Source organism: Ceratotherium simum, chromosome 34 (assembly GCF_057802395.1).
Source record: "Ceratotherium simum simum isolate JZ-2026a chromosome 34, ASM5780239v1, whole genome shotgun sequence".
NCBI classification, from domain to species: Eukaryota; Metazoa; Chordata; class Mammalia; order Perissodactyla; family Rhinocerotidae; genus Ceratotherium; species Ceratotherium simum.
The window spans coordinates 11,937,934-11,958,294 of record NC_141933.1 but is presented as its reverse complement, the minus strand read 5'-3'; the positions used below and the strand labels follow the sequence as shown (position 1 = coordinate 11,958,294).

At 52.7% G+C, this 20,361-nt stretch overlaps 2 protein-coding genes across 8 annotated transcripts in view; one reads left to right on the top strand and one right to left on the bottom strand.

Annotated features, from left to right (window-relative positions):
• Positions 1 to 7,775, bottom strand: part of DDB1 (damage specific DNA binding protein 1) — a 26,940-nt gene extending 19,165 nt beyond the window's left edge. Inside the window, exons 1-7 of the mRNA XM_004437447.3 lie at positions 7,609 to 7,775; positions 6,291 to 6,439; positions 5,077 to 5,193; positions 4,484 to 4,705; positions 2,171 to 2,285; positions 1,181 to 1,278; positions 21 to 179 (exon numbers count right to left, since the gene is read on the bottom strand). Coding sequence (XP_004437504.1) covers positions 21 to 179; positions 1,181 to 1,278; positions 2,171 to 2,285; positions 4,484 to 4,705; positions 5,077 to 5,193; positions 6,291 to 6,439; positions 7,609 to 7,669 — 921 coding nt within the window. The 5' untranslated portion in view covers positions 7,670 to 7,775. The remainder of the gene's footprint in view (positions 1 to 20; positions 180 to 1,180; positions 1,279 to 2,170; positions 2,286 to 4,483; positions 4,706 to 5,076; positions 5,194 to 6,290; positions 6,440 to 7,608) is intronic.
• On the top strand, positions 7,185 to 20,361 carry TKFC (triokinase and FMN cyclase). Of its 7 annotated transcripts, none has more exons than XM_087422833.1 (19): positions 7,935 to 7,998; positions 9,310 to 9,423; positions 11,699 to 11,803; positions 11,948 to 12,137; positions 13,271 to 13,381; positions 13,476 to 13,657; positions 14,982 to 15,060; positions 15,361 to 15,450; positions 16,036 to 16,070; positions 16,146 to 16,230; positions 16,320 to 16,409; positions 16,960 to 17,076; positions 17,404 to 17,523; positions 17,686 to 17,823; positions 18,714 to 18,820; positions 18,926 to 19,029; positions 19,166 to 19,199; positions 19,304 to 19,393; positions 19,770 to 20,361. In XM_087422833.1, the coding sequence occupies exons 5-19, from the start codon at positions 13,288 to 13,290 to the stop codon at positions 19,929 to 19,931; spliced, it is 1,527 nt and encodes a 508-aa protein (XP_087278959.1). In that variant the 5' UTR covers positions 7,935 to 7,998; positions 9,310 to 9,423; positions 11,699 to 11,803; positions 11,948 to 12,137; positions 13,271 to 13,287; the 3' UTR covers positions 19,932 to 20,361. The 7 variants fall into 7 exon arrangements, 6 of the variants coding, with proteins under 6 accessions (XP_087278956.1, XP_087278959.1, XP_087278957.1 ...); XM_087422831.1 differs by lacking the exon at positions 11,699 to 11,803 and adding an exon at positions 10,513 to 10,654; XM_087422830.1 differs by lacking the exons at positions 7,935 to 7,998; positions 11,699 to 11,803 and adding an exon at positions 7,185 to 7,203.

Here is a 20,361-nt window from a genome sequence, read left to right as displayed (position 1 = left end):
AGAGTAGGGACTAGACCTACCTCTCCAAGGAGTTCCACACGGAGATCCTTGAGGGTGACAGTGCCATCCATCTGTTCCTCCTTCTCCAAAAGCAGCATGAAGAGTCGTCCTTCCATGTCTCCTAGCAGATAGCGGGAACCGTTGGGGTCCACGCGATTGTGACACACAATTGTGCTTTGCTGCCAAGAGGGAGGACATAGTCATTAGAGATTAAGCGTCTTCCACAACCAGAGAGCAAACTCTAGCTGACCACTCCCTTTACCAAACCTAGCCATTTCACAGACAAGTAACTCACTCAGCTAACAATACATGTGTGATTGAAAATGGGAACATTTTTATTTTGGATATAATTCCCTGAGGAGCTCCATACACCTCGAATGTTTATTCACATATTATTCTACTGGAAGACAGAAATATACAGAATAGGAGGCAGCTGTAAGTATTCAGTGGACTATGAAAGCTACCACAGATTTTTGTTTGTTTATTTTTTATAATTTTATTTATTTATTTTCCCCCAAAGCCCCAGTAGATAGTTGTATGTCATAGCTGCACATCCTTCTAGTTGCTGTATGTGGGATGCGGCCTCAGCATGGCTGGAGAAGCAGTGCGTCAGTGCACGCCCGGGATCCGAACCCAGGCCGCCAGCATCGGAGTGCGCGCACTTAACCGCTAAGCCACGGGGCCGGCCCGCTACCACAGATTTTGTTATTTATCCTTACTACCATTAATTACCTCCCACTACTAATGCTACCATAGGCTTTGTTATTTATCCTCAAAAAATAAAATAAAATTAAGCTTTTAAACCTTAGTTTTTATGACTTGAAATTTTTATGACTAATTATTTTAAGTCTATATAATTTTTCACTATATTACTTTATATGATTTGAGCCCTGAAAACATTCCATTCAAGAATTTACAAAATTTTTCCCTTCTTAAAGTTGTCCCAGACAATGCAAAGAGTAAACCTATTTTGACTATTATTTCTCTCCCTTAGTTAGCAAGCAACCACTCTGTAAGCAAAACCAGGCCAATCTCTCTTCCTATTCCCAACGACCACACAATATTTACATACATAGTGAATAATGTGACAGACATCTGCGAATCTCCTTTCGACAAATGAGGAGAAAGGGAGAAGCAGGGAAAGAACGAGGGAAGGAAAAAGGAAAAGAATGCTGCTCACCTTGATGATAGGAGGAGCAATCGCCAGGTACTTGTCACCGTTGTGATAGGTGATTGATTCCTGTCCAATGATGATGGCCCCTCCAAAGGGCTCTGGGACTGCAGGAGAAAGAGCAGCATCAGAATGCCCAGCGCTCTGGACCTGCCAAACCCTGAGGCAGCAAGGGCACTGATCCAGGTATCTCTGAGGCAAACTTGAAGATAATCATTATTTTTAAAGACATCGAAGTCCAGGGAACACGATAGCCTTTTTCTGAGTTGCTGTCTTAGAAATTTTATCTAGTCATTATCTAACCCTGTAATATTTTTATAGCCACTCCTGGTGTTTCTGAGTTCCCAGGGGTGGGGAGTCTTTGCAGTGTTCTTCCACATGCATTCTTTCCATTTTCTCCCTCAACTTCTGATCCTTTTTGACTAAAAGTTTTTACTTTTTGCCTCGTTCCTTAGCTTAATTTCCCCTGTTATGAGGGCCACCATTTAGAAGAGCTAATTAGCATTTAAGAGTTTTAAAACTTCTCTAGAAGGTGAGACACACAACACAGTGTTGGGGGAAGAACAGAGGACAAGAGCAGAGAGGTCTGGATTCTGGCCCAGGCTCTGTCAATAAGGTACAGCCGTGGGCAAGTCCCTCAGGCTGTTTCCTCACCTATGGAACGAAGGAATCAGATTAGATAAGCGCTATTGGTCCCTTTCAGCTTTTAAATGTTATGCCCAACTTAAAAAATAATGAGAGTAATTTCCATATGCCATTCTGCAAATCACTCTCAGTGTTTTGTTAACCCCTCCATCCCAAATAAGGAAAGCTATACTTTTTGGGGGGAATAAAAAACAGACAGAAATGGAAAAAGCAAAGGAAAGCACATTTAGAGGGAAGAGACATGAGGAGTGCTGAACACCGCACAGGAAGCACTTGAGCACTGAAATGAAGGGGCAGGGAAGGTGAGAAAGGAACAAGAATAGGGAACGGGCCCAGACCTGACCCCCAACCAACCTGCAATCACCATGGAAGCTTCAGCTTCTACGTTTTCCTGTTTCCAAGGGCCCTTATTGAACTCCTTCTCCCGGAGAGACACCTCGTAGGTTTTTACGTGCCGCCCCTGAGGGTCCTAGGTGGGGAAAAGTGGAATGGTTAGCCCTTAGGAAGGGTGAACCTTGGCCTGGAGAGGGGCCCTGAAAGGGACAGGCCACCACCACCCAGCCTCTGACAGTCCTGTCACGTCAACCTTCCTATCCTTATCCATCAGCATGCTGACAGCCACCAGCTGAGGCTACGAGTGGGCACACTCACCAAGACCTACTGTTTCTAACAATTCAACCAACCAAAAAAGGTTTAAGAATTAGAAAAATAAGTTTGTCACAGTGTACCAGCCACTATAAGAGATACAATCTACATATGTATATTTGTACGTGTGTGTGTATGTAGAATATATATATTCAATATTCCTTGGCCCCAAGGGAACCTTACAAAACAGCCAAAGAAAAAAAACAAACACATTGAGAAGCTAAACACATAAGAAATTTTAAAAATTTCTTGGATACTATTCTTAAAAGCATTCTGATGGGGGGATGGCAGACAACAGAATGTATTGCTCCTCTAGAGTTAGTTAAAACCTCCAGTCCTGCCACTGTCAACACCATCTTCCCCTCCTTTTCCTGAATCATGACTCAGGCCAGTCCTGGAGCTGTCAAAGTCACCCTGAAGAGACCAAAGGAGCAGGCGTAGGGAGAAGGCGACATTCAGCCAGTGGAGGATGGCCTCAGCAAAGGCCATACCAGAGTCTAACAAGTTATGGAAGGAATTCAACAACATGTTTTCAGGGCAGGGACCATATCTTAATCACTGCTACAGATCCTGAAGCACTTAGCATGACTACCTTTCACGTGGTAAATATCTGTCAAGCTGAATTTTTGGCACAAAACAAGAGATAAAGTAATTTTTAGTTGATGAAAAGATCTTCCCAACAATGATTAGGGTAAAACTCAACTTCACGAAAAGGTTCAAGTTGGGTTTGGATTTGGCTCTCAGAGCCATGCATACAGAAATGAAGATTGTTCCCAACTGGCAGCCCTGAGGCTGGGAACAGACAGGGTCAGCCATGAGTAACCAACATCAATGTTTCAATGACCTGATATTTACAAAACCGAAGAAGGGAGAGAAATCCTTTTTATTTCACTTCTGATAGTTAAATGCACTATAAACAAGATCAAACAAAATCTCACCTAGTTTCAGCCTTATTCAATTGAACTTTATTCCAACTAGCCTCAGATCTATAGCACTTATAGTGACACTAAGAAATATACAAAAATACATCAGTATTTCCAATACTTAACACAGCTATCAAAGTGTTTATGTGCCACACACAGTACGTGAACTTGGACTATGTTTCTTTCCATCATCTATTCAACCACAGGCAAGAGAAATGACCTCAGGCTATATGGCCCTTTGTTAAAAGGCTGAGATTTTACCAAGACACGGGCATGTTAGTCTGCTTTTCTGCACCCTGCCCCCCTTAACAGATCTGGCCCAGAGAACAGCTGCCCAGGATCAGCTCTGCTGAAGTTTTAGGCACAGACTAAAATAGAAGTCAGGAGCCAGCAAGTCACCAGAAAGTGAGTGCTGGAACAAAACGCAAACCTCTTCTTAGAAGACATAAACAAGGCATCACCAAGACATTTTCTCCCTGCTTGTAAAGGCAATTTCCAGATCATTTCTCTACAGCTAAATTTTAATAATAACCTAGCATGCCAGTAAGAGACTAAGACAAAGTATAAACTGGGTCAACCTATAAAATCTCCAAGGCTCACAACCAGAGCATAATCTCAGGATTAAAACCAGCTACAGGGCCGGCCCCGTGGCTTAGCGGTTGGGTGCGTGCGCTCCGCTGCTGGCGGACCGGGTTCGGATCCCGGGCGCGCACCGACGCACCGCTTCTCCGGCCATGCTGAGGCCGCGTCCCACATACAGCAACTAGAAGGATGTGCAGCTATGACATACAACTATCTACTGGGGCTCTGGGGGAAAAAATAAATTAAAAAAAAAAAAAAAAAAGAACTTTAAAAAAAAAAAAAAAAAAAACCAGCTACAAACCCCAGAGAGCTTCCTGCATCCACAATAAATACTCCTGCACTCATGACGCAACCAAAATCTGACCTATGTTAATTATATCGTTCAAAACATTTCAGGACAAATACATTAAACACTTCTGCCTACCCTACCATAAAATCCAGACATTTCGAGTAGCAAAAATCGACTCCCGCTACGCCAAACCAGACAGCTTCTCCCTCTCTCCTCCCGCTCCAGTACCTGGTAGACAAAGCAGATGGTAGGTGCTTGGCAACCATAGAGAAACTTCACGTCGATGACATGCAACTCCTCCAGGCGGATGTTAAAGGCCTTGAGCTCTTTATTGTCCCTGTCTAGTGGAATAACCTTGAAAAGGCCATCATAGAGTCGCAGGCCAATCATCCGGCACTCGGGGTCAATGATGCCAATAATGCCAGTCTCTGAGGGGCGCCCAATGCGGTCCTGAGAAGTAAAACGGGGGTTTAGGGATGAACCTCAACACTCAGAGTAACAGAGGACATCGGGCACGCCTTTACCGGGAAGATTTTAGGAGTGGTAGTAAAACTAGTTGGCATCTACTTGACATACCACGGAGCCCAACTGTCAGTGCATGCCTTTTTGCAAAACACTAAATCTCAATGAATTATTACCCTCTCCCTTGGACGCTGAGTAAACCACAGAAGTCGTTTCTTCACAAAAGCTCAAACCCGGAGTGTTTTCTCCTTGTTTCTCTGATTATATACAGACAGGTGCCCCCGGCACTTCGATTTTCTTCATCGAATCAAGACAGCCCTAACTGGAAAACCGTCATCAGCATGAAGCAGCGACCTCACCTGGACATTGCCATGGGCTCGCGTTATGATGTCAATGCTCTCGCCACTCTGCTTATACTCCAGGATGCAGGCATTGTACTTAGCTGTCAGGATAAACAGTAGGTCCTTGCTCTCCCCCTGGAAACCAACATTATGCTTTCAAAAGAGGTTCTTTTAAAACAGGAATACCTGCCCAGCCTTTAAACGTGGTTCTTTAAGCATGCTTAATTCTTCAAGAACTTTCTTTTCTCCTTGATGAGAAAGTCCATGGTGAGGGTGGAACACACATTAGGTACACACACGCCCTCAGGGTATGTACTAAAGGCCAGAACTGAAGCTGGTAAACATCTAGTCCTCACTTTCCCGATCGCCATCTCCCTGCTCTACATACAAGTCCTCATCTATTTCCATCTCAAGCTAATCTCAATCATTCCATTCATATTCTGAAAGATGAATGTAATGCCTTCTCTGATCCTCTCCAAGCATTTGGAGAAAGAGAAAAAAATGTGAACAATGGAAACTAAAATGGATCTACAAAGTCTTACTTATTAACACAGACTCCAAAAAAGTGAGCATTTTGTTCAAAGAGTTATAATTAAAAAAGTGAGCATTTTGTTCAAAGAGTTATAATTAAAATTTTGAACCCACTGCTTTCTTGTCAGAGTCTGTTAAGATATAGTGAAGCAATGTAGTGGCTATTTGGATGATAACACTTGAATTATAATAATGATAATAATGGGATAATTGTTAACATAACAGTGAATGCTTGCTATATAACAGGTCCTGTGTTATTAAATTATTTAATCTTCACAATAACCCAAGGGATTGGATACTGGTATTCCCATTTTGCAGATGGGAAATAAGGCTCTGAAAGGTTAAGTGACATCCAAAGTTAGAATTAATAAGAAATGAAGCCAGGACTGGCCTACTCCAGGGCCCACGCTCTGAATCACTATGATGACCCACAGTATGGTGACCTACATTTCAAACTGCTTTAATTTCCCTTTCTAACGAAGCCACCTTGATAAATCTTTCCCTAATTAACCTTTCCCTAATTAACCTCTCCTTTTATTTCTAGGAAGCTTGTTCAAGAAAAATATAAATTGAAATCTGCCATTCAAAAAAAGAAAAGTTTCTCTCCTAAGCCTTATTCCACTCATCCCAAACAATGACGCAAAACAACGCAAAACCATCTAGAACGGTTCTTGTTGCTGGGCCCAACCCAGAGCACTTACCTTGGGCCTGAAAAGCTCCATGACAGCAATCTTCCCATACATGCCCACCTCTTTGACGGGCCGGAGCCCTTCGGCCGTGACCACATAGATCTCTAATCTTGTGTTTTTGGCAATCAACAGGTTCAAGTCTTCAGCTGAAGTAAAGTGTCCTGAAAAAATAGATCCTCTAACTTTTGAAGCCAGAGCAGTATCTAAATAATCCTATTACTTCTACCTAAATACCCGCAGAATTCTCATTTACTGCACATATTTCTCCGGCTCCCTCCGTTCACTTCCTTCTCGCCAAATCCAGCATGTCAAAGAGTCTCACTTCATATATTCAAGAAAGATACTTCCCTCATTAGACTAAGAAAACTGGACTGGGCCTAAGAGGAGCACGCCCTTCCACTGACAATGACTGAAAACCCTTCAGATGGCTCTGTGCCCTCAAATTTTACTTTTCCTACTGCAGTGGCAGACTTAACCTCTAATTAAGGGATGCTGGAGAAAGTGTTCATCTCTACTCAGTCCTTATCTACATTCTCAAAAAATCTTTACCAAACAGACCAGGTCAAATGAAGAAAATTCTCCAATCTTTGTACTAAAACGCTGTTTCGTCCACACCTCTGGCCCTCTCAGCAGTCTACCAATACCCCTGGTCCACACTCTTTCACTGCCTCCAACTCTCCGAACAACAGAGTTTTGTTTTGGAATCATGATTAGGATTTACATAAACATACAAATGTCAGGTCTTCATATTCTGCTGAGAATGTGGTTTAAGATGATTAGGCCAGGGTTCTGGACGTCTGCGTCCTTAACAATTCTTGCACAGTCAACAAGGCAGCCAGCACTGGGCTGGGCCATCCCAACACTCTCTCCAGCAGCTCCCTAGTGTAAACAGCAGCCCCAGGCAAAGAGGACTTCTCTCCTTTGGGTGAGTGCGGACATTCCTCACATCCCTCCACCTCCTGCGCCCCCCTGGCTCCCCCAGATTAAAATTCTGACCCAGAAGTCGCCATCACCACCGCCCTTTCCCCTGACCCCACGAGGCCAAGCTCGGAGCCCATGCAACACTGCACAATCAACTCACACATCGCCTTCTGTCCCACTGGGCCCGTCCCTGTCCTCGAGGCCAAGTGACCTCCCAGGACGAAAGGGGACCCTCAAGCGCGGCTTTTACTCCCCCAAAGGCGCGTGCTGAGTCGTGGGCTGGGGGAGGTTCCTGGGCCACCAGCGCCTTCCATTCCCGGGCCGGCCGCCCCAGGGGCCTCGGGCCTCCCTAGGCCTCGGTCCCCCCAGCTCCCTCCCTCGTTGGGGGCTCCTGCGCGGGCAGCCTCACCGGTCACGCAGCCATTCACGGCCGTGGGCTTCTGCGCCGTTACCACGTAGTTGTACGACATGTCGAGGCCTGGGGCGGCCCGTCGCCACTGGAGCGCAACCAACGAGAGACGGACCAGAGCGAAGAGACTGAGGGCCCCCACCCGCGCGCGACGAACTCCACTGCCCCTGCCTCCGCCCCAGAGACACGTTGCAGGCCAGAGCGGCCGCGGCGCGGGGCATCACGGGACGGCCTCACCTGGCCTCTGGGAGGACTCACGGCGCCCGAGGCGGCCAACCAAATGAGGCCCCGCCCCCCGAGGCCCCGCCCCGCCTCTTACCGCCCGAGCCCGGGGTACCCGGATGAGGGCGTGCTGTCCGGGGTCCTCGGGAAGCGGCGGCAGCTAGCGAGGTGGCTGATGTGGGCGTGAGCGGGTGGGGTAGGCCCTCCGACCCTCACCCCCGTTCTCTCCCCTTTCCGCTGCTCCAGGAGCCCTCGGGGCTGTTCCTCCTTTGGGAACCAGAAGGACGGCAGAGGCCTAGAGAGCGGAGGGAGGTGACAGCAATTTGTGCACCTCCCAGACTAGAACCATGGTGCATGGTCTATACCTCCCTCCCCGGAGCCCTCCCAGTTCCTCCAAACCTCGCCGGTACCCTTACCTCCCCCTAGAATGGCCGAACAGCCCGCCTCACCTGGGGGCCCTGGGATGCGCACTTCTCGCCTTTAAGCTGTGTTTTAGTCTTCAGACTTTGAAGGGCCCACCGGGCCACTCGCCCGGCGTTATTCGTGACCCGATGGCTGTACAAATTCTGATCTCAAACACGAAACCAGAATTTCCCCAGTGAGAACCTTAGTGACCCAGGAGAGAAGTCAGTTAACCCTGCAGCTTCCAGGCCACTCCACATCAGACAGGCTCTGCTAGGAGGAGGACCACGTGGCTGCGAGCACCTGCTGAATGCCACAGAGAAGGCAGCCCCCATTTCACAGATGAGGAAGTTGAGGCTCAGGGGAATTTTTTTACCTAGTGAGGCAGAGGCAGAGGTAGGTGCAGAGCCAGTTGTGGGTTTTTTCCGTTGCAGACACATACAATGAGCCTGAGACCTGGATGACTCCAAGACACCTCTGAACCAGGCTGAACTGAACTGAGGAGAGCTAACATGTCATTGTGGTTTACATGTGTGGTTTCCTACAGCAGGGACTCTGTCTGACTTTGGAGGCACTAAATTATCAGCAGGGAGAACGCAGGCTCTGTAGAAAGACTAGATGTGGCTCTTACCACTATGACCTTGGACGAGTCACTAGAGCTGTCTGAGTCAGTTTCCCACAAGTAAAATGGGGTCACAGACTCAGCTGCCTCCCTTCTGAGGGGGTGCCAACCCCAAGAGCACGTGTGTGAAGATCTATGAAACTTACTCACTGCATGCCCATGTAAGAGATGAAGTTACTCCGGGAGTAACTTTGCCCCTTGGTGATAAGGTGGGTGCTGCTCCCGGGCGTAAAGGCAGCCCTGTGCCCAGCATGGATCGATCTGTCTTCTGGCAGCCCAGTGCAGGCGTGACCCTTGGTCAGCCCCACGTTCTTCTCCATCTCCAGCCCACGTACTAGAGTTTGGACTTGGATCAAAGTCTGGGGCAGCTCCCTAGTTACGAGGGCCGTGGAAGTGTGATTGTGCCAGTAGGCTGCAAGTGCCTTCAGCAACATATATTGTTACGCCTCCTGCAGGTACTGCTGCCATCGTTTCTGTGCTCAGACTAGGTAGTACCCACAGGATTGTCCGTTCTCTGGCAGCTCGGTGCGAAGGTGTTGACTCAGCTTGCTTCAGAGCCTCCCACCATGGTGAGTCCCATGGGCCAGGGCAGGGGAAGGGCACTGTGGTCTTGGAGCAGTGGGGGTGCCAGCCCTGGGCATGCTGGAATTCCTTACACCCTGGCCAAGAGATGCTGCTGCCTCCTAAGGTTCAGAGAGGTAAGAGGGAGGGTCATCCTCCCTCTCAGGGCCTGATCTCTCCTTCCCTCCATTCCCCAGCTGGTCCCAGCCAGACCTGGGCTGCAGCCTGCAAGTCCCTCCAGGGCCCATCTGCCCTGGTCTGGGTCCTGCATTCAGATTAGAACATTAACAGTTACCTACTGTAATAGACACTGTACCTGTCATAGAAGGAGCCATGAAGAAGGACCTGGTGCCTGTTTCCTGAGCATGGGGCATGTGTGGGCTGGTCCCAGATATGGAATCTACGCTGCAGGAAGCTTAGCATACCCTGGGCATTGCTCCAGGCCCATTCTAGCACTGATCTCAACCAAAGCAGGCCTTGGACAGACCTGGGTTCAAATTTCAGCCTGCCACTGACTAGCTGTGTGACCCTTTACAAAAGACTTGACCTCTCTGAGCCTCTTTTTTACTCATCTGCAATATGAGGCAGATTAAGGCCTGCCTCCAAGTGGCTGTGAGGTGTTGATCAGACCAGAGTCCTAGGGGCCTTGCAGTGCCTAATGGACTTCCTTTCCTTTTCCATCCCTTCAGGCCACTGATAATCAGGGAAGGCACTGGTCCCTGAGCCCTCTTCTGGCTCTGGTTTGGGAATGGTTGCAAATCCTAGGCAGGACAGACTGTCAGGTTGGCAAGGGGGCACAATTCTCAGAGGGTGGGGGCCCTAAAGGGGTGGTTTGGAGTTGAAACCAGCTCACAATTTCATTGTATATTCCCGTCCCTGGCGGGCTCTGAGGGCACAAGCTGATGCCCTTCCAGGGGCAAGACTTCTGTCACCTCAGCCCTCCTGCAGCCCCCGGGGAGAGCAGCAAGGTATGGCCAAATGGAACCAGCTTTGGAGCCAGGCAGACCTGGACACTTGCTGGCTACGTGACCTTGGGCAAAGTCATAAGTCATGTAACCGTGCCTCAGTTTCCTCACCAGGTAATCTTTCCTCCACAGGGTTGTTGGGAAGATTGAATGAGACATGCTTGAAAGCACTGAGACCCGGGCCTGCCCCTCTCAGTCACTGCTTGGGAAATGGAGCCAGTCTTACTCTGCTCGTTCCCTCCTGACCTGAGCTGTTCTCCTTGTCCCAAAGCAGGTGGCGTGGCCCTTGCCCCTGCCAGATCCAGGAAAGAGCAAAGTTTGCACAAAGGAACCGGGTGCCTGCAGGCTTGGGGAAGGAGTCTCAGGGAAGTGCACCTTGCCAGGACCTGGCTCAGCTGCAGGCTGCCCCTGGGCCACCAGGCGGCGCTGGGAGCCTGGCCCTCTGGGTCCCTACTGGGCCCCAGTCTCCCTCTCTTTGGGACAAAGGCTGGACCTGCACCCCAAAGCTCGTTCAGCTGATCTAGCTTTTCAGAGCCTGTTTAAAAAGAGAGTAGCTTCCTTTTATTCCATTTTTACTATGTAACAGGCATCTCGTTTATTAATCCCCATTTTCCAAAGGAAGACTTGGAGCCCAGAACAGTGAGGTGTCTTCAGTGAGTTCTCACAGCTGATGAGAGGCAGACGTGGGATTTGAGCCCAAGTCCTCGTGACTGCAGAACAGTCAGCCGTAGCTCTCAGGCCAGCCTGTCCATGACCCTCCCACCTGAGGCTCCCCGTGGCCAGGTTCCTCCTTCAGCTTGCAAGGCCCTACCCGCCTCTCCTTGCAGTTCACTGATTGCTCAAGTTGTTCTAACTTGCTTCCTGGCCACCATACTACTTCACACCTCCCTTCCCCCACCCCCATGCCCCTCATTCCCTTTCACCTATCTAACTCCTTCTTAGCCTTCACACAGACTTCCAGGATCCACTAAGGAGGCTGAGGTCCCCTCCTCTGTGTCCCGATGGCACGTGTGCTTTCCTCCTGTGGAAATGATCTGTGTTTTTCCATGGAGGGCAGGACAAGCATTCTGTTATCTCTTTACATGCAGTGCCCAGCACTGGGCCTGGCATGCCCGAGGCTCCGGAAGTGTTGTTTGCCCTGCACCACAGACCCAGCTGGAACAGCAGATGGGTGTGGGGCCTATCTGGCCCCTTCCCAGGCACAGGAGCTTCAGCCTGGGGCTTTTCCTCCTTTGACAGAAGAAGGCTGTCAGGCCCTAACTTTATTAAATCTTTTTATATTTGGGACTCCAATTCCCCCATTTTCTTTGTCTTGAAGCCATTTTTCAGGATAAATTTAAGCCGTAGTCCAAAACACTTCGTAAATTAAGCACTGAATAAAAAGTCACAAATTAAGAAGAGAACTGACGGAAACATCCACCTGGTAAAATGATGCCCAATTCTATGTGTCCCTGGGGTTCCTGGGTGGGTGTGGGAGAGGGGTCTTGGCCATAGCAACGTGGCTGGGCAGGATGGGCTTGTCCCTGCCAGCCACACCCAGAACCTCCTCCTCGCTCCTCTCCCGCAGACCTCCAAGAAGCTGCTGAACTCGGTGGCAGGCTGTGCCGACGATGCCCTTGCTGGCCTGGTGGCCTGCAACCCCAGCCTGCAGCTCCTGCAGGGCCACCGTGTGGCCCTCCGTTCTGACCTGGACAGCCTCAAGGGCCAGGTGGCATTGCTATCGGGTGGGGGCTCCGGCCATGAGCCTGCCCATGCTGGTGAGTGCCCCAGCCTAGGGGCAGGGGCTGGGTGCTGGGCGGAGTGGCCGGGGCCCCTGGGAGACCCTCAGTGCTGGTGGGAGGTTCAGGACAGAGCCCAGCCCAGACTCAGGAACTGGGTCCTGGTTCCCGCTCTCCCCCTCCCGCCTCTCCCCCTCCCTCAGGCTGTGATCTGGGGCTGGTCATGGCCTCTCTCTGGGCCTCAGGCTACATCTATAAAAGCATGAGGTTGGGCCAGATGATCTCTCAGGCCCTTCCAGTTCTAAGATTCACTGATTCCATGCATCCCTGGCCTTCCAGGCCCAGCTGACCCATCCCCTCCTCCAGGAAGCTGTCCTGACTCTTCCAGCCTAGAGCAATCTCCCTCTTCTGAATTCCTACCCTGCGTGTTCACATATAACACGGACAGTCCTGGGTTGTTTCCTGTTTAGTGTCAGGCATGTGGGTTCCCCTTGAGAGCTCCCCAGGGGCCAGGGACCAGGATTTGCATCCCTTGTACCTTTCCTGTCTCCCTTCGGCAAATCCATCCATCGACTCAGCAAACATTAATGAGGCCCCACTGTGTGCCTCCTAGGGAGGCAGCAGTGAACCAGACAAAGTGCCTGCCCTCATGGAGCTTCTGTCTCCTTTGGGGAGACAGATGGTAACTAGGTAAACACAGAAGTGAATGAGAGGGGCCAGCCCCATGGCACAGTGGTTAGGTTCAGCGCACTCTGCTTTGGCGGCTCAGCTTTGTGGGTTCGGATCCCAGGCGTGGACCTACACTGCTCATCAGCCATGCTGTGGCAGTGACCCACATATAAAATGGAGGAAGATTGGCACAGATGTTAGCTCAGGACAAATCTTCCTCAGCAAAAAAAACAGCAAAATGAAAGCATTCCAGAGTGTGTAAGTGAGGTAGTGAAGACGAGAGCAGGGTAAAGGAACAGCGAGCCACTGGGGATGGGTGGGTGACTGCTTCAGTTGAGGGGTCAGGGAAGACCTCTCCAAGGAGATGGCTCCTGAGTGAAGATGTCTGGAAAGCGACTCAGGTGTTCTTCTAGCGCCAAGCACACAGTAGGGCTCACCAAACCATGAAGCCCAGGCACAGGTCCCCCACCCAGCATTCTCTCCCCGCCCCTCCCCGTCTCCAGGTTTCATAGGGAAGGGGATGCTGACGGGGGTCATCGCAGGAGCAGTGTTCACCTCCCCGGCAGTGGGCAGCATCCTGGCGGCCATCAGGGCAGTGGCCCAGGCGGGCACAGGTAAGCCTGGCATGTGGGAGGGGCTGCTGTGGGGAGGGCAGGCTGGGGTTGGTGAGGGCCAGTGCTGACAGGGCCCTGCCGGCTGCCTCTGCAGCTGGGACCCTCCTCATCGTGAAGAACTACACTGGGGATCGGCTAAACTTCGGCCTGGCCCGGGAGCAGGCCCAGGCTGAGGGCATCCCTGTGGAGATGGTGGTCATTGGAGATGACAGCGCCTTCAACGTCCTGAAGAAGGCAGGCAGGCGGGGGCTCTGCGGCACAGTGCTCATACACAAGGTGAGATTCTCCACTCGGGACGCGGGCTGGCCCGCCCCTCCCAGCCTGCTCTCCAGGCAGCACCCTGGACCTGGACCTTTCCAGCCAGCCCCCCACTGGAAGCCACTCCTTCCCCAGTGCCCCCCGATCCAGGAAGGCTCCACCTTCCCCTACTGCCTAAGCCCAGAATGCAGACATTCTCCCAGACCTTCCCTTCCCTGCCCCACACCCAGCCAGCTGCCCGGACCTGGTGGTCCTGCTCCCGAATGCCCCGACAGCACACCTCTCGGGACCGTGCCCTTCCTGTCCCAGCCTTGGTCCAGCGCTCAGCTGCTGGGGCCCAGGGGACTGCAGCCGCCTCCTCGCTGCGCTCCCCTGCCTGCTTCCTGCCCACCCCTCCAGTCTGCTCCCCACAGCACCCCAGGTGTCTTTTGAAATTGTGTATCTGACCAGCTTGTTCTCCTGTTGAAAGCCCTCTCAGGGTCCTAGAGTCAACCCAGGCTCCTTGGTCAGGCACCCCCCACGCTCTTGCCCCTCCTCCCTGACTTTCCAAGTTCATCTCCCATCTTCCCGACTGTCCTCTTCTGCTCCGTTAACACAGTTCCCTGCACCACCAGGCTGTGGCTCACCTCGAGGGCTTTGATGATGCTCTGTCTTCGGCCTTGAAAGTCCTTCCCTGTCCAGCCCCCTTTGGCCTGGCCAACTCCTACTATTCCCTAGAGGCCCAGCGCTGATGTCTCCCCATCTGGGAGGTTTTCCCTCCCACTATCCCGAGCTGGCTAGGAGCCCCTCCTCAGTGCTCCCAGAACATCCTACTCTGAACTCGGTCACTGCATTTACCGCCTCACATTAAATATTCAATTTGTGGGGGTCTGCTTCCCCTACCCGCCCCAGACTGAGAGTTCCTTCAATGCAGCGACTGTGACTGAGTCACTTTTTTTCCTTTCAGCACACACTAGATGCTTGGCAAAAAGTGGATAGGTGGGTGGGCAGGTAAAGTGAGCCACGGTGTATATGCCATGGAGAAAGGACTCTAGACTAGGAATCAGAAAACTGGCCACAGGGGGTTGTGTGACATTGGACAAGTTATCTCTCCTCTCTGGGCCCATTTCTCCATTTGTAAAGCCCCTTGTGGCTCCGACAGACTGGGATTCTTGAAGATTCCTGGCAGGTGCCTTGCGAACGCAGGGGGTACAGTCTTCCGCCCTAACTGTGATGGGCCAGGCTGATGTAGCAGTACTGAGGTTCCCCCTTCCCAGCTACAGACTCAGCCCCAGCCTGTCTGCTACCCCCAAGTGCTACAGTGACTCCTTCCCTCTTGGGGCTTATCTCTGTGTGGGTGCAGGTGGCGGGTGCCCTGGCTGAGGCAGGTGTGGGGCTGGAGGAGATCACAAAGCGGGTGAGCGCGGTCGCCAAGGCCATGGGTGAGTGCGGCCCAGGGATGGGTTAGGGGGGAGAGGGAGGTCGAGGCCGACTTGGGACCAGGAGCTGCTGCATAGGTGGGTTATTCCCCAGGGGCTGAGGGAAGGTCTCCCTGGGGGTGGTCCTGGGCAGTGGTAGCCTTGGGTTCCAGAGCTAGGCTTCTCTTCCATCACTGAGATGAAGAGTCTGGCAGCCTGTCTCAATGAAGAGGCCACCCATGGCCAGGGCTCCTGAGGCCTTGCTGCTGCCTGCCTCCTGCCAAGAGCAGAGTGGTCATCCTTTTCCTATCTCATTTCTCATAGGAACCCTGGGAGTGAGCTTGTCCTCCTGCAGCGTGCCTGGCTCCAGACCCACCTTCGAGCTCTCAGCCGATGAGCTGGAGCTGGGCCTGGGTAAGCTGTGGCCACCCCATCCCAGCCATGCCTGTCCCTCGGGTTCTGCCCACCTCTTTGCCCTGGGAGCCATCTTCTTGGTCCTCTCTGCTCATGTGGAGCTGTCACCTAGGTGGTCTTAGTGTGTTTAAGTGTGTACTCGAGGCCCTTCTGGCCCACTCTGCCTGATTTCTACCTGCTTTGCCATCCACACCCAGGGCCCCCCCACCTCCTTGCCTTGGCTCACACCATTCCCAGGTCCCCCTGCCCCTGCCAAAATGCAGCCCTTCTGTCAACAGCCAGCCACCCCAGCTGCCAAGCTTTCCCTCTTCCTCCCTGATGTTTCCAAAGTGGGCAGAGGCCTCATGTGGCCTCACTGTGGCTGCTTCTATTAAAGCTACTTAACTAGTTGAAGTTAAGTTCTGATTATCTCCACCACCAAGCCATAAGCGTGGTGTATTTTTCATCATTCTGCCTATTTCTACCCTGATTCCCCACATACCCAGCACCTAGCCTACGCTGAGCCCTTAGTAAATCCTTGATAAAAACGCGACGAGCGAATCCCCAGGCCCCCAGCACGTCAGCAGTGACCGTGTCTATCCACAGGGATCCACGGGGAAGCTGGCGTGCGCCGGATCAAGGTAGGTGACTCCCCGGCCCCGGCTGGTCTAAGGCCAAGGCCCCCGATGCAGCTCACTCCTGGTCCCCTCTGACAGATGGCAACCGCCGACGAGATTGTGGCACTCATGCTCGACCACATGATGAACCCCTCCAACACGTCCCACGTGCCTGTGCGATCTGGTGAGGGGCTGTCCCGTCGTCTGTCTCCCAGCCCTGCCCCCTCTCTGGGGTCCCAGAGTGTCTCACGGGGGTGTCGTGTCTGCCCACAGGCTCCTCGGTGGTGCTGATGGTCAACAACCTGGGTGGCCTGTCATTCCTGGAACTGGGCATCATAGCTCATGCTGCTGTCCGCACTCTGGGTGAGCCCCATGCTGGAAGGGGACCTCCCAACCCTCGGAGCGTCTTCCCTCCAGCACTTTGAAGCTGCACATGAGACACACAGCTGAGATGGGGTCTTGTGATGGCCCAGAGCATGGGCTGTGCAGTCAGACGAGCCAGGGTTAGATCGTCCCTCTGCCACCTAGTTGCTGGGTGCCTTGAGCATCTGTTTTCTTGTCTGTAAAGAGGGGGTAGTAATAATACCTGCCTTACAGGGTTGTTGTGAGGATTAAATGAGATTAAATGTACATAACACACTTAGCACAGTGCTTGGCACCTGGTAAGAACTCAGTAAATGAGACCTGTGATTACTCATCGGTCCCTGTAGAAGGGACATGATCAGGGAACGTGGCAGTTTGGGGCATCATTGAGAAATGTCCTGAGGAAACCTGGTGATCTCCCTATTGACCTCAGGCCCCAGCTTCCCAAGTCCTTTTTTTCCTCTTATTCTGTTTCTTTCTCTGATGCTCTGGGAGGAAGTGCCCGGCCTCCCCTCCTTCCCTCACAGACCTCCATGCTCTGGTTTTGCAGAGGTCCGCGGGGTGAAGATCGCCCGTGCCCTGGTGGGCACCTTCATGTCAGCCCTGGAGATGCCTGGCGTTTCTCTCACCCTTCTGCTGGTGGATGAGCCCCTCCTGAAGCTGATAGGTGAGACCTGGAAGCTGGGGTCATCCAAGCCATGGCTCCTCGTAGCTGGAAGGAGCCAGGGGGACTTGGAGAGACCCCATCATGGCTGACCATGACAATCAGGACCCTGTGGAGAAGCCCTTTCTGGCTTCTTCAGCCCTCAGTTGACTGTAGAGGGGTTGGTATTAGGATCCTCCCCAGGGACCCAACCCCCTTCCCTTGTACACAGTAGGCACTTAGTACTTGCTTGTTGAGGTGGAGGGAGTCAGGCTACCAGGTGGGGAGTCCAGGCCCCACTTGGTCCCTGACCAGCCGACCCATTTCTAAGAGTCATCCTGCTGTCCCTAGATGCTGAAACCACTGCTTCGGCCTGGCCTAACGTGGCCAAGGTCTCCGTGACTGGGCGGAAGCGGAGCCGGGCAGCCCCCACAGAGCCCCTGGAGGCCCCTGAGTCCACTGCTGCAGGAGGTACCCAGCCCTGCTGTTGGGGAAGGCGGCCCAGGGCTTTGGCCTGAACCCTGAAGGGTGCAGGGTGTGCAGTGGGGTGGGCAGGGGCCCTGGCACCCATACCTCCCACACCGGTCAAGTTCGGGTCAGCCTGGCCTCTTCCCCACCATCCTCCTACTCCAGGCTTAGCCTCAAAGCGGATGGCGCTTGTGCTGGAGCAGGTGTGCACCACCCTCCTGGGCCTGGAGGAACATCTGAACGCCCTGGACCGCGCTGCGGGTGACGGGGACTGCGGCACCACCCACAGCCGCGCTGCCAGAGGTTGGTGCCAGGACCCTCTGGGGTCAGGAGAGGGGCTGGTGTGGCACATGGATGCTGAGATTTTGGCCTTTCATGAACCAGAATTTCAAAGACATTTGGAGTGCTGACATGGGTTGCCAGCTTTTATTTTGCCAAACAAGGTCACCCACAAATCTAGCAGCCCTTTCACCTGGTCTCATAAAGAAAAGGCCCTTCTGGGCCGGCCCCGTGGCCTAGCGGTTAAGTGCGTGCGCTCCGCTGCTGGCGGCCCAGGTTCAGATCTCGGGCGTGCACCGACGCACCACTTCTCCGGCCATGCTGAGGCCGTGTCCCACATACAGCAACTAGAAGGATGTGCAGCTATGACATACAACTATCTACTGGGGCTTTGGGGGAAAAAAATAAATAAATAAAATTAAAAAAAAAAAAAAAGGAAAAGGCCCTTCTAACACTACGAGTGTAGGAAAGTTGTTTTCGCAGAATAAAACGTGATCTTTTCCAGTGAATGTTACTTTAGATTCTTTTGTCCTTATTTTTCTCATCTTACCTAGATTAGTGAAAAGCTCTTATTCAGCATCATTCAGCCAAGAAAAATTTATTTAGCACCTACCACAGGCCAGGCACTGCTTTTGACTGTGGATACAGTAGTGAGCAAAGCAGATAAAAATCACTGCCCTCGTGGCTTATGTTCTGGTGAGGAGACAAACCACAAACAAGGTAAATCAGAAAAGCATACAGGGTCGTAGTGCAAAGGGCTGAGGGGAAAAAATGGGGCAGGCAAGTGAGGTATGGAATGTCAGGGAAGCCAGGTATGGAATGTCAAGTGTGGGTGCCTGGGGCAGGCCTTGGTTGGGTCCAGGCAGGTGGGATGGAGGGTCTCTGAATTCCTCGCCATCTCTCTCTGCCTGCAGCAATCCAGGAGTGGCTGAAGGAGGGTCCACCCCCGGCCAGCCCTGCCCAGCTACTCTCCAAATTGTCCCTCCTGCTACTGGAGAAGATGGGAGGCTCATCTGGGGCGGTGAGTGCTGGCAGCCCCCTTGGGGCCAAAGGGCCGACACAGAGGGGTCCCGGGTTGGCTGAGGCCCAGGCCAGCCCACGTACTAAGCATTCTGGTCCTCCCCAGCTCTATGGCCTGTTCCTGACTGCAGCAGCCCAGCCGCTCAAGGCCAAGACTGACCTCCCAGCCTGGTCTGCTGCCATGGATGCTGGCCTGGAGGCCATGCAGAAGTGAGCCAGAGCCCTGTGCCTTAGACCAGGGGTGGGCTGGGGAAGGTGGCTGATGTCACCTGCTCCCAGCCGGGCCTTGTCCCCATCCCCAGAGTGATTCTCTACAGTGAGCCTCATCATTCTCTTTCCCTGCCAGGTATGGAAAGGCTGCCCCAGGGGACAGGACCATGGTGTGTATTCAACCCAGCCCTTCTCCCTTTTGAGCGCAGAAGCCCTGAATACTGCCCTCAGTGGTAGGGCCTGTGCTCAGCCCCCTCTCCCTCACCTTGTCCAGCTGGATTCTCTGTGGGCAGCAGGACAGGAGCTCCAAGCCTGGAAGAACCCAGGGGCTGATCTGTTCCAAATCCTGACCAAAGCAGTCAAGGTGAGTGAGGCTGGGCCCAGCCACCCAGGGAGACAGGCTTAGAGCCAGCCAGCTCCCATCTCCATGTGACCATGAGCAAGTTACTGTCCTTCCTGTACCTCGTTCCTTCCTCCAAAAATGGAGATGAGTGCCTGCCTCAGAGGGTTGTTGTGAGGCTGGAGAGATAGGTAACGCCCCAGCAGTGTCTGGGACATAGCAGGCCCTCAGTACATGGTGGCCCCTTGCCCTGCTAGATGCAGGTGGGAGGTGACCTCTCCACCCTGGTGACAGTACAGAGGGTTCTGTCAGAGCCGGGACAGGAGGGTCCAGGGTCCGTGGCAGGAAGGAGGCCTGGGGGCTCGTCCTTGAACCGGCTCCCACACCCCCACCCCCTCAGAGTGCAGAAGCTGCAGCCGAGGCCACCAAGAATATGGAAGCTGGAGCTGGAAGAGCCAGTTATATCAGCTCTGCGCGGCTGGATCAGCCAGACCCCGGGGCAGTGGCAGCCGCAGCCATTCTCCGTGCCATCCTGGAGGTCCTGCAGAGCCAGGGTGTGTGAATGTCTCCTGGGCCTCTGGCCTCTCTCACTGCTGTGCAGAGGTGGCCACTGTCACTCCCTTCTGCCTTCCAACGCTCCCCCTCCCTCGCCCCTCACCCCCAGGGCCTGTCCTCTGAGTTCAGCAGGAAATCCTCTACCAGCCTCCAGAACGCCTCCACTGGAGAAACTGCAGGCCCAGGGTGGGTCACGTGCCCTCCCCCTCTTCAGGAGGGTGGGGTCCTCGGATCACCCTGCTCTGCCCCCAGCTGGCTCTGGGCTTAGCCATAAGGTGCTTCCCGGGGCGGCAGCACAGCCTTTCACTGGCAATGCTTATTTGGTTTAAGACTCCCTGTGAAAGGCTTTCTGCCCCTGAACCTGAGCCAGTGTGGAAAAGCAAGCTAATAAACCACGTTGAAGCAACAAGCCGCTGCTTCCCCTGAGGGATCTTTTT